The following is a 12,824-nucleotide window of genomic DNA, read 5'->3' as shown; positions in this document are numbered from 1 at the left end:
GACCTGAGTATTACCGTAAAGTTATAAGTTCAAATATTCTTTCATATTGGGTTATTTGAGTGGCTAAGTTCTGGTTAAAAAGATTGCATACATTCGATTGGACACAAAGGTTGGGTAAAAAAATACCAAAAAATATTCATCTCAAAAAAAATTATAAGACAAATGCCTATATATATCTAATTGGATTAATTGGATATAGAAACCAGGTAAAGAAATACACTTCTCAACAAGAAAAAAAGTATTGGTGCTGGGCCACCACACCCTTCTCAAGAAAATATTGATAAGGCTGGGTGTGTGGTGATGGGTGATTGCTGGCTTTTGAGGGTAACTTGTCTCTCGTTCACAAGGAATTCCAAGCCAACAACATCACACTCATGTAGGTTAGGCGTCTCTGGTGATGGGTGATTACTGGTTTTGAGTGTAACTTGTCTCTCGTTAACAAGGAATTCCAATTTCCAAGTCAACAACTTCACAGTCATGTAGGTCCAGGGTCTGTGGTGATGGGTGATTACTGGCTTTTGAGTGTAACTTGTCTCTCGTTCACAAGGAATTCCAAGTCAACATAGCGCTCACCTAGGTCCATGATGAACTGCTCTGCTTACTATTACTAGCTAATTAATTGCTTCATACTCCGGCTCTGCGAGCTAGCTGCCATGGCGACTCCTGGTTCATTCTGTCGCTCAACTGCGCTTCAAGCCATTTATGTCTTGTGTTTGCTTGTCCCAGATGCAGGTGGGCGGCACCATCATCGTCCTACTTGCCCTCCGTTCGCATGCGGCCATCTCAGCGACGTATCGCCGCCGTTCCGCCGGCGAGGTGACCCGCCGGAGTGCGGCGTCGCATCTTACGAGCTGACTTGCGGCGATGGCAAGGCTACCATTCAGATCGACAGCGGGACATACTTGGTGAAGAGCATCAACTACACGGATCAAACTTTCTGGGTCGTCGACGCCAACATGTTGGATTCACATAACACTTGCCCTCTTCCTCGCTGGAAACGCAATCTTGATTATTACGAGTCGCTTGAAGAAGACTCAAGCCGCAGCCACAAAGTCGAGCTGATGCCATCTTATCATTGGGGAACTTCCGCTGCTGTTTTTGTGACTTGTTCGAGGGAAGTAACCAACAGTGAGATGCAGTACATGCCTGTCGCTTGCAGCAGCAGCAGCTCCTTCGTTTACGTGCTAACTGGACGGTACTCTCAATATATGCACAGTCTTGAGCCTTCCTGCGGGTACTTGGCCATGACTCCTTTGGCTTTGGGTAAAGAGAATGCAAGCTATGCGGATGTTATCAAACTAATGACAGGTGGATTCGCTATTCGGTTTCCTTACACAATTCATCCTTTCAGCTCCAGCTCGGTTAAGGACTGCATGGCAGAGTCATTTCAGTGAGTTTGCGACATCCTGTGCATGTTTGCATTTGTTCTCTTGATACCACCCAATATATGCATATGGATGCATGCCTCTTAATTAATTATCTATTAAAAAAACTGTCGTTAAGCTCACTTGACATGATCTCTGCAGATATATCCGTGAGGAACGATCGAAGCCTGCCTGGATTGTCCACACGGTGATGCTTGACTTTGGTTTCTGGCCCTGCGTATTTGATCCTCGATCTAGATCGACTAAAGCTGCCCGAGTGTTCTTGGAATTATCAACATTGGCCATGTGGATTTGGAAGTGGATTGCTGGTAAATAACCATGTATACTTTAAAAAAAAAACTGAGGCGGAATTGTTCCGCTTTTATGTTAAGAAAAAGAGAATTCACCTATTTTATTGGAAAACCGGCTAAAACCTCCACACAGAAGACGTGAGCTAGACGTAACTACACAACCAACCACAATAGCGAAGCCCAACATAAGACGCCGCAGCCAAGCTAAACACAAAACAACACAAATAGCTCGAACATCGCAAAAGAGGTGTTATCGTTGATGAGCTAGCCTCCCAAGCGACCCAGTAGTGTTGACTTCACAACCACAATGATATTGTTGCCAACATGCTGACAAAATGAATAGCAGCTTCAACAACCTACAATAGAAATCAGCCAACCCACCAAAAAGCCACTTCCTTCACACGGCTAGCACCAAAACCCCTAGGAAGAGATTGCATACAAGCATCGACGCACCCCATCAACAAGCAGCTTTGACTTCACTGAGAAAAACACCAAGGAGCAAGTTTCTCACCGCAAGAACGAAGTGGGTCCAAGAAGACTAATGACTTGCCGAACAACAAGGCAAGAAGGCTAAATAACTGAAATAGATTGTCAATGGTTGTCGATGCACAAAATAGCTTCCTAAAAGCAACGTCCCCAAGAAGGATACGACGTAGAACACCGCCGCCGCTCGTCTGAAGGTCGAATCAAGGTTTTCACCAAGGGAATTATGGTGAATGAGAGAGAACACCAAGACAATGCCTCCAAGGAGGGAAACGACACCCATAGGCATCGCAGCTGTCAAGCCAACCAAAGGCACGACAAGGCTTCCGCTAACATCTCCGCACCATCCATAAAAGCATCATTCACATTGATGCCCAAAGAACAATCTGAGTCACCTCATAAGCAATCAGACATCAACCAAACATATGGCAAAGACGGGCCCATGGCCACCCTCGAAACGCCAACAAACCGCTGCCATCTCTTGGCGCAAGCCGGAGCACCAACCTGCCCTTGAAAGTTCCCAGGACCAGAGCAAGGTCCGACCATAGAAGGGAGGAAATCTAAAAAGAGGGAGAGAGCCCGGGCGACAGTAAGGAAGATGGACCGCCGTGGACACCTGTCCTATTCCTGCTCCATGCCAACGAAAGCCGCAGTACATCCATCTTCACACCCTTGTGATGGCACCCCCGTGTCGTAGAGCCCGCCGCTAGCAAAACACCGTCACCATCCTGCCGACCAGCTGTAGGACAACCATATCCAGGCACGTTGACCACAGATCCAGCTACCCCCGCCACGAAACACAACCACGCCGGCCCTACACGTGGGCACCGGTGCCCGCACCGCTGGTCGCGTAGACAGTGTCACTGCCATATGCAGCACTGCAGCCGCCCTGTGATTGCCATGTCACATGCCCCTCCGTGGCCACGGCATGGCCACGTGTGCAACACCACGCACCTACGGCCAAGTGGCGTGAACTCCATGTCGACCTGACCAGTTGTCGCAGCCCTCACAGCCTCCTCCATGGTCACTCCGTCAACTGAAGCATAGATCTAGGCATAGGGGCACCGGATCCAGCCCTAGCCGCCAGTGTCCGTTTCGCCGCGTTTGCCTCTGCTTGGTCCCAGCACACCCTTGACGGAGGGCACGAGCGGAGAGGAGAGATGGCCCCGCTTCCACCGTCCTAGAGGACGACCAGTTTTGCCGGCGGCCGCTCGAGCGGTGGCAAGACTAGAGGGAGGTGGAAGAAGAGGTGTGACCGGCGGGCGTGCCACCGCCTGTGTCATCCTGGGGGTGAGTGGCACGTAGAGGTGGACAAAAAGCTCGAGCTTTCGAGCTTGGCTTGTGCTCGCGAAGCTTAGCTCGACTCGAAAATTAAACGAGCCGAGCCTAAGCTGCCTTCACAGCTTGTTTGCAAATCAAGCCAAGTCCGAGCTGGCTCGCAAGCCTCTCGGTAGGCTTGTCGAGCTATGGAAAAACTAACCTGGCCCATTAACAAGTTGTCTGGCCTATGAGAAAGAGAGAAACCCTAACCTATTATGCGCTCACACATGAGAAAATCTCCTCCCTTCCTGGCTTCCCACGTAGCCGGCCGCCGCGGTGCCGCCTCCCTTCCTTGTGCGGCTGCACCAGCTACAACTTTCCTTCCCATTGCCGCTCGATCTCGACACCCCACACGTCATCGGTATCCCTGACCAAGCTGGCTCGAGCTGCCTTTTTTGCTTGTTTTCTTTATCAAGTCGAGCCAAGCCAAGCATGTCCTTGACCAAGCTTTCATGAGCCGAGCCGAGCCAAAGCTCGGGTTGGCTCATTTCCACCCCTAGCGGCACGAGTGTCCTTGAGCTTCTTGCGGTAATAACCATGTATACTTAAAGTACAAAGGATCCTCATTACTACAATTGTTATTTTACGACCATATACTCGCAATGTGTCGTCCATGTTGCTAACATTAGTTGCATCATGGCACCTTTTAAATCTTAAGCATATTCTCCCTAGAGTAGTGTCACATATGCACAAACTTACTCCTGTTTGTTATGCAGTATTTTGCAGGTTCATTTTAGCGCCCCTGGTAATATTAACCTTCCTAGCGCACAAGTATTGGAAGATCAAGATAACAACTGACGCAGTGGAGAAGTTTCTTCGGATGCAGTTGATGATTGGTCCAACAAGGTATGCCTACACCGACCTTGTTGCAATCACAGGTCACTTTGGGGAGAAGCTCGGCCAAGGAGGCTATGGCTCTGTATACAAAGGTGTTCTTCTCCCTGGCAATGTCCATGTGGCCGTCAAGGTTCTAGGAAACTCCAACTGCAACGGTGAAGAGTTCATCAGTGAGGTCTCCACCATCGGTACGATTCACCATGTCAATGTGGTTCATCTTGTTGGTTTTTTTTCAGAGGAAATGAGGAGGTCACTTGTCTACGAGTTCATGCCACGGGGATCGCTGGACAAGTACATTTTCTCTTCAGAGAGAAGCTTCTCATGGGACAAGCTCAATGAGATTTCTTTGGGCATTGCCAGGGGGATCAACTACCTTCATTGTGGTTGCGATATGCAGATACTTCACTTTGACATCAAGCCACACAACATCCTTCTTGATGACAACTTTGTTCCAAAAGTTGCTGATTTTGGCCTCGCCAAGCTGTACCCAAGGGACAACAGTTTTGTGCCGCTCAACGCCTTACGAGGAACGATAGGTTATATTGCTCCAGAGATGATATCTCGGAGCTTTGGTGTCATATCAAGCAAATCCGATGTCTATAGCTTTGGAATGCTACTGCTGGAGATGGCTGAAGGAAGAAGAAACTCGAACATGCACGCTGAAAACTCTAGTCAGGCCTACTACCCATCATGGGTGTATGACCAGTTATTTGGGCAACAAATGGGCGTTGGTGAGACAACTTTTGCTATTGTATCTGACATGCATGAGATAGAGAGGAAGCTGTGTATAGTTGGGCTGCATTGCATCCAAATGAGATCTCACGATCGGCCAACAATGGGCATGGTCATAGAGATGCTTGAAGGTGACATTGTTGGCCTGCAGATGCCTCCAAGACCATTCTTCTGTGATGATGAACTCATTCCTCCTGTGGGTGATTCCTACCATTTCTCCTCTGAGCTAATTGAAATCTCAGAGGAGGATGAGTGAAGCTTGTGCGTGCTTTGATGCAAACCAGCTAGTAGCTACTTGCTAGTACCTTGTGTAGGTTGTAAAATGATGAAGCTAGAAATAACTGTAAAGAGTTATATGTTTCTTGTGCACTATTTATTTAAAACGATAAATGTTGTATTTTTTTTTTAAATTTGCTACATGTAACTATTTATGGAGATGGACACATGTATTAAGAAAGTACTACCTTCATTCTAGAATTAGAAGTTAAGCATTTCCGAAGTTGTGCGTATGTATTAAGAAAGTAGAAGAAATGATTAGAGAAATTCTAATTGATCAATAATGGGATGTAGGTGGAGGAATTAAATTAAAAATTGATTATGAATGGTTGAGATGAGTGGGTAGGTGAAGAAATAGTTATTTTTAGAATAAATATGGACAGTAGAAATAACTTTACTCTGGGATGGAAGGACAGTAGAAATGAATAGATGAAAATTATTATTAGCTGTGAAAATAATGTAGGTGAAAAGCGAGAATGATTAGAATTGGTTAAGATGACGGAGAAATATATTTATTATAGTATAAAGGTTGGTTGATGAAAAACTTGATTTTAGAACTTAAGGTTTTTTACTACCCTTAAAAAGTACCCTGATATATCAAAAAATTAGTATAAAATTCTGGTATCTTGAGATACAACACTAAATTTTTACGCTAAAAAATATAGTATCTTAAGATATTTTTCAAGGATATTAAAAAAACTCTAAAACTCATTATAGGGCAGATGAAGTATCCGCTATGCTGTATCATTCATGTCAGTGGAACCATGTAGACCTAGAGCAGTGGAGTCTTTACCAGGGTTCCTGAAACCATCAGTCTCGTCCGTGCCGCGGTACAGTGGAGCTCCACTTACCGCACGGTAACTGTAGACACCACGAAAATCGTGAAAAATTTGAATATAAAAAAATTAAATTTAAAACGTGTAGCTACCGCGCGGTTTCAGGTCAAAACACGTGGTTTCAACCGAAAACCGCAGTTAGTGCAACCTAACAGTTGGATGCAAATTAATTTTGCAAAAAATCTGTAAAAATACAAGAAAAATAGTATGTAGCTATAATTGTGAATAGGACATGTTATAGAAAAAAAATAAATTTTGACATGACTTTTTCTAAATTATTAACAAATTTTGGTATCACAAGTATACTTACAACCAAATGTTACGTATAAAACTATTATATGTTTATAAACATGGACTACATCACTACATATGTAATTTACCTTAGTATGGATACTACAAAATAACAAAAAGCTTACAATAAAATATTACTAGCTATTTGACATCACAAATAGCTAATGCAATATAGAAATATGTCTCATGTGTCAAGTATCAACTACATAGTCAACTAAGTATTACAAACATTCAAATATGTGCCTCATGTATCAAATACATACTCATAGGTGCTTTGAACTGTGAACAATGTCGTTTTTATTTTACCCAATCATTTTTCGGTATTAGATTTTTATTCATTCGTAAATTTAGTTTTTTCATCAAATTTTTTTATCAAACATCATTACAAATCAATATCTACGTCATATATTTTTTTCTAAAAATTCCTTAATGTTTTTTTAATTTGGGTCAATTCCGTACGACGAAACCGCGGCATACCAAAATCATGTGCGGGTGGAGAGGAGGTTACCACGGCTAACGGAGACCTGGCCTCTCTACTCTCGAGGGTAAAGTGGATAGGAGCAGCAGGTAGCTGCCTAACTTGTCTGATAGGATAATTCTTTGACGTGAACTAGAGGAAACTAAGCTTTCTTTTATCATAAACTTTTGATTTGGATGCTAGCGTTATGTGTGACCATTGGCCAAATGTGTCGGCCGTCCCATTTCTGTGGTGCGCCCATAAGCACGCCAGGGGAATTCCATCCGATAGCGAAGGTCAAGTCTCCGATATGGCTATATATCATTCTCCTCTCTGCATTTTAATTTTAATAGATAATAACGTTGGTTTTTTTATTACAATCATTGTTTTATTTAAAAAATTGTGTGTGTATATATATGTAAAAGTTAAAGTTATAATTAAAATATATTTAGTAATAAATCTCATCCCAACAAAAATAAATAATAAATACATAAATTTTATGAATAAGACAAATAGTCAAATATGTCCTAAAAATATCAAAATCATAGTCTATTAAAGTATGGAGGTAGTATATGGACCTTTTTTTGCTAAAAGGGCAATGATTTGGGAGATATTTGATTTTTTTTTTGACACTCCACAAATCGAGGTTCAATTATTTGACATTGTAGGTCACTGTCGTTTTCCCATGTATCATATTCATGAGTATCGGCATAAATAATTTAATAACTAACAAAGTGTCAAATCATCAAATTAATTTATCATCGATTTGGACAGCCTTAGTGCCTGTTGCTATAGGTGGGAACTGTAATCCAGTATTCTAGCAATTATCCATGTCTGCTGACCATCATTACATTGTATGCTGGGGTTATGTTTGTTTGAGTGAAGCGAGGCATAGAACGCACAGATGCAAAAAGCCTCCAATAATCAATGAAATCCCACCCATCGACCCGTCTCCGATGTTGGCCCGCTGTCCTCCTCCATCCCTTCGTCGCCACCGACAAAGTTGAGACTTTCGCCCTACCATTGCCGAAGATTGCCCCGGCTTCACCCGAGCTGGAGAAGAGTTAGATGCACAAATCTTCGAACAAATCGGGTGATTCAAAATAGGTTCGTTTTCTGTCACATGCCATTTAGCGATTCCCCAAAAGATTAAGCATAGTAGAAACAACTTATGAACGATTAAAAATAATTTGTAAATAAATATTTATGTATGTGTTCTTCGATATCTAAAAAAGACTTAAAAAAAATAAAAGTTAACTCTAAATCTATATTTTAAAATTTAAATTTTGGTCATTAAGTATAAACATAAAAAAAAATGACGTCGTAGCTGAGAGTACGATGCAGGCCCGTTCTAGTGGGCTGGAATGTCTTCGTCCTGGAGCTCTCGGCCCATCACGAGATTACGAGCCATTTTGCGGCGGCAACGTGTTGGGTATATGTGGGCCGAGTAAGCTCGCTGCACCTGAGTATATGTGGGCCGGGCCAAACGTCCGTGGGCCTTGGCCTAATCATACTGTACTCTACTGAGAGCATGCCCAACCCCTTCCAAGGCTACCACCGCCCGCTGGCGACGGCGTTCCCATCCGCCGAGTCCGATGCCGCACCGCATCTCAAGCCGGAAAGCTCCGACGAGGTCCACCTCCGGGAGGAGATCCGCCCGCCAGCATGGAGTTCGACTGTTCATTCGTCGTGCCTAACGACAAGACTCTGCGTGTGGATTCAGCTATAGGGGATGATTCTTTCTTGCAGATTTACCGGTATATGGAGTCAAATCAGTCGATCTGGGTAAGAATTCTCATTCAGATAGTACCTCTCTGTAGTACAGCACTGCAGCTACGGCGTACTTCTTCTGAAATGTGAAATTACAAGACATTGAACTGATTTGCGTTTTCCACTTTAGAGCACAAAGTGCCAATATGTATATGTGAAATGAGTAATTTTACGGTCAGTCCTTGAGAAGGTAACATGAGGTACTAAAATTTTAGCACCTAGGTACTGTGAGGTAACAAATTTTACTCTAAAAATTTAATACCTTATGGTACCTTCTCAAGGACCGTAAAATTGCTCACGTGAAATTTATTTGATTCAAGCCTGTAATCGTATCCAACTTTAGTACCTCTGAACTTAGGGATCATATGTTCATCCCTTCTATGCCATAGAAACAGACTGGAAATTTCAAGGAATATAAAAACACCTGTCTCTAAAATTCCTAATTTGCTTTCAACTTTCAGTCTGTGGTTTCTTTATCTAGAAGAGCTACAACCATTTTGAATTATGCTCTGGGTTTCATCTATTAGAACCTGAATCAGATTTGTGCTAAAAGGCAAGCTTAACAAAAGCAACTTTGGAGCTATTATCTGTTGTTGATTGAATAGAGTTTGCAATATTCGAGAATTTAAATCATTGCAAGATATAATGCCATTACAATGGCCTCTTTCACCTGGGGCCTGATACATCAGAGGCTAGAGGGGGATCTGAATCCGCAGTTCCAGTAACACCAAAGCTTACTGGATTTGTTGCGACGAAGTTATGGTCTATGTCAGTGTTGATACTTATGGCACCTTCCAAGACTTTGACAACCTCAGACATTTGAGGCCTTCTTTTGCAATCAATCTGCAAACACCACATTGCCAGTTTCATCATGTCAATTACTTCTTGCTCATGTGCTTGCATTTCATTGCTGTGCTTGTCAATCAAATCTACCAACTGATCACTCTTTACTTTTTCTTGCAATAAGGTAATTAGATGGTTACTCTGTTCAGACCTGGAAGTGTCAAGGTTCTTTCTTCCACTGATGATTTCCATGACTACGATGCCAAAGCTATAGACATCAGCCTTTTCCGTGATGTGAGATGTCAGCCATTCAGGAGCTAAATAGCCAGGTGTGCCTCTCATTCTGGTAATCACTTGGCTCTTATCTCGATCAATGAGCTTGCATAGTCCAAAGTCAGAAATTTTAGCATTGAAGTTGTCATCTAGGAGGATGTTTTGTGGTTTTACATCCAAGTGAGCAATTCTCTTTGTGCACTCCTCATGAAGGTACGAGAGACCCTTGGATACTTGAGTAATAATCTTGTGTCGTGTCCACCAATCTAGAGCAGGAGAATCAATGCCTTGCTGGTGATAGATCCACCTTTCCAAGGATCCTTTGGGCATATACTCATAAACCAAAAGCCTTTGTGATTTCTCTGCACAGAAGCCAACCAGCCTCACTAGATTGATGTGGTGAATGCTGCCGATTGTCTGAACCTCTGCCAAAAATTCTCTCATTCCCTGACCACTTCGATCCAAGCGTTTTACAGCAACTCTTTCACCTCCAATATCTCCCATGAAAACAGACCCAAATCCACCTTCACCGAGCTTGTGACTGAATTGGTCGGTTGCTTCTTGTAGCTTCTGAAATGTGAACCTTCTTGGCATTCCTTGAAGGGGCAGCTCCTCAAACTCTTGTTCCTCGTCCTGCATCTCCCTATGCCGCCGTGTTCTTCGTTTGATCATGACGTAAGCGATAACAATGGCGAATGCTGCAGTGGAGCCGATCACAGAAGATACGATGGCAGCAACCACCCTACCTCCTCTTTTGGATGAGGATTCCATGCCTGGAGGACCGATCGCAATGGGTGGATTGGGTGGAGTCGGAGACGAAGAAGTCATATCAGCTGGAGGGCAGAAGATGATCTGGTAGTTGGTCCCTGATGGGCAAGTGAAGGTGGTGCTGGAATCAGCGTCCCTGGAGTAGCTGTAGGCATCGGGGCACATCCTCACGAAGGACAGGGAGTAGGTGGTGGGCTCGCAGGTGCCATTTCCGCTGCCGCTGCCAGTGCAGCAGTACTTGTCCTGCCTGAACACATTGCACGCGCTGTTGCAGCCTCCAGGCGCCTTGAGCTCGTCGGGGCACTGCGCCGTGACGTTGGCCTGGCAGTGCGGCCCCTTGCTGCACCGCGGCGCTCCGGCCTGTCTCGGCTCCGGCGCTGGGAGGAAGTCCATGGGCACGTTGAAGCCGTCGACGAGGGAGATGTCGAAGAAGTCCTGGCTGTTAAGCTGGCCGATGGAGAACTCGGCGAGCGTCAGAGGCGGATCGCCGTTTCTCTTGCAGGACAGCGCGCCGCCGCAGTCGCCCGTCTGGCACGACCCGTTGCCGTTGGCGTCGAACCTGCAGCCCGTGCGCGGCCACACCCGGCCAGCGCCGGTGCCCGCGGGCACGTCGAGCGGGCACGACTTGCCTGGGTCGAGCCGCACGCCGCCACCCACCGGCGCGGCGGCTGGCCACACGGTGAAGGAGCATAGGTTGGTGATGTTCAATGTGGCGGCATGGCTGGTACTGTTGGCGGCGGCAACGAGGAGGAGGAGCAGTGGCAGGAGAGCGGTGGCGCCTCTCGTTCTCGGCGTCGCTGCCATGAGTCTCGATTGCAAGTGATCCAGGGACAACAAGACAGCAGCTGGCTGATCGATCGATGTGTCGTAGAACAACTTCTCCACGGTTTGCGTGTTGAACCGTTCAACGGTCAACGGTCAATGACCTAGCATGATGGAGTGACTGATTTAATATGGCGCAATTGATTTTCCACAGGCGTCATAGAGCCTGCTGTTATATTGCCTGCTGTTATATTGATTTTCATAGAGCCTGCTAATAACAGCAAATAGGCCAGGTTTAGATGGTAATTTTTTTTGGAAAAAGAGACGCATCGAACATTTGATCGGATGTCGTACGAGTTTTTGATACGAATAAAAAAAAACAATTTCACGGCTGGTCTATAAACCGCGAGACGAATCTTTTGAGCCTAATTAATCCATCATTAACATATATGGGTTACTGACACTGTAGTACTTATGGCTAATCACGTACTAACTAGGCTCAAAAATTTCGTCTCATAATTTCTCACATAAATATGTAATTAATTTTTTATTTTATCTATATTTAATACTCTTAAGGTGTCTAAAGATTCGATGTGATGTTTTTAGGTGAAAATTTTTGGAACTAAACAGCCCCATAGTCTTGAGTGCTTTCCTGATCTTTTTATACCCTCTATCCGTGACAAATTTTGACTAGCCAACCATGCCGTCAAAACGAGGGCACATAAAATGTCCCTTTCACTGTAACTGTTTGGTAATGGTAATCTCTCTTTAATTATAATGCAATATTTTTGATCTAGCCTGTAAGGGATTTTGGCAATACATATATATAGCTAAAATCCTTTATAATTAGATCAGGTCCTCGAGAAGGTACCATAAGGTACTATTTTTTTCTATATAAATTTTGGTACTTACTAATGACGGTAAAATTGCTCTTATAATTAAGATAGAGATGGTAGCCATAGGGGTCCTCTTTTTGTTTTTTCGAGCGGTATATTTGCAACGGAAAATAATTTATGAATAAAATTTATATATATATATATATATATATATATTCATATTTATCTAAAAGGTAAGACTGAAAAACTTAAAATCAACGTTAAATTTAAGATTAAAAATTTAAATTTTTATCTTATAAGGATAAAAGCTAAGCATTAGAGTTTTTCTTAGCATCCTTAAAAAGTACTTTGAGGTATCATATTTTTTAGTGTAAAATTTTAGTATCTTAAAGTATTTTAATTTTATAATAAAATTTTTAGTATCTTAAGATATTTTTTGATATTTTTCAAGGATATAAAAAAGCCTGGCGCATACGGAGGTGCATCCCATGATAGTAGTAGTGTGCATTGGTCCCTGACCGGCGGCGACCTGTGGAGTATCTGACCAAACGTCTCGGTTGTAACTCTGTGAATGATTTGGACAGCTTACAGCAATTTAATGTCTCGGTTGACCAAACGCCTCGTTTTTTTCGTTCGTATCGTATTCGAAAACCCTTCTTAACCTCCGAATAAATATTTAATGACATTTTTATTTAAAAAATTTTCTCGATCTAAACGCTCCGATT

General features: G+C 43.6%; 2 protein-coding genes across 3 annotated transcripts; one reads left to right on the top strand and one right to left on the bottom strand.

Moving 5' to 3' along the window:
* The first annotated feature begins 346 nt into the window (after positions 1-346).
* LOC102714863 (LEAF RUST 10 DISEASE-RESISTANCE LOCUS RECEPTOR-LIKE PROTEIN KINASE-like 2.1) lies at positions 347-5,483 on the top strand. Of its 2 annotated transcripts, XM_040520916.1 has the most exons (4): positions 347-1,390; positions 1,527-1,693; positions 4,195-4,485; positions 4,552-5,483. In XM_040520916.1, exons 1-4 carry the CDS (start codon positions 654-656, stop codon positions 5,301-5,303), a joined length of 1,947 nt encoding a protein of 648 aa, XP_040376850.1. In that variant the 5' UTR covers positions 347-653; the 3' UTR covers positions 5,304-5,483. The 2 variants fall into 2 exon arrangements, with proteins under 2 accessions (XP_040376850.1, XP_006643674.1); XM_006643611.3 differs by having other exon boundaries at positions 4,195-5,483.
* A 3,789-nt stretch (positions 5,484-9,272) lies between these two features.
* LOC102714589 (PR5-like receptor kinase) lies at positions 9,273-11,374 on the bottom strand. The gene has a single exon (XM_006643610.3). It carries the CDS (start codon positions 11,303-11,305, stop codon positions 9,344-9,346), a length of 1,962 nt encoding a protein of 653 aa, XP_006643673.1. The 5' UTR covers positions 11,306-11,374; the 3' UTR covers positions 9,273-9,343.
* Between the last annotated feature and the right edge of the window lie 1,450 nt (positions 11,375-12,824).

Source organism: Oryza brachyantha, chromosome 1 (genome assembly GCF_000231095.2).
Source record: "Oryza brachyantha chromosome 1, ObraRS2, whole genome shotgun sequence".
In the NCBI taxonomy this organism is placed as follows: domain Eukaryota; kingdom Viridiplantae; phylum Streptophyta; class Magnoliopsida; order Poales; family Poaceae; genus Oryza; species Oryza brachyantha.
The sequence above is the reverse complement of the archived record's forward strand: the minus strand, read 5'-3'. Positions and strand labels throughout refer to the sequence as shown.

Coding starts and splice junctions, on each gene's coding strand:
- LOC102714589 (XM_006643610.3), bottom strand. CDS start 11,305: ATGGCAGCGACGCCGAGAACGAGAGGCGCCACCGCTCTCCTGCCACTG.
- LOC102714863 (XM_006643611.3), top strand. CDS start 654: ATGGCGACTCCTGGTTCATTCTGTCGCTCAACTGCGCTTCAAGCCATT. Junction 1,391..1,526: donor TGCATGGCAGAGTCATTTCA/GTGAGTTTGCGA, acceptor TGATCTCTGCAG/ATATATCCGTGAGGAACGAT. Junction 1,694..4,194: donor GATTTGGAAGTGGATTGCTG/GTAAATAACCAT, acceptor TTTGTTATGCAG/TATTTTGCAGGTTCATTTTA.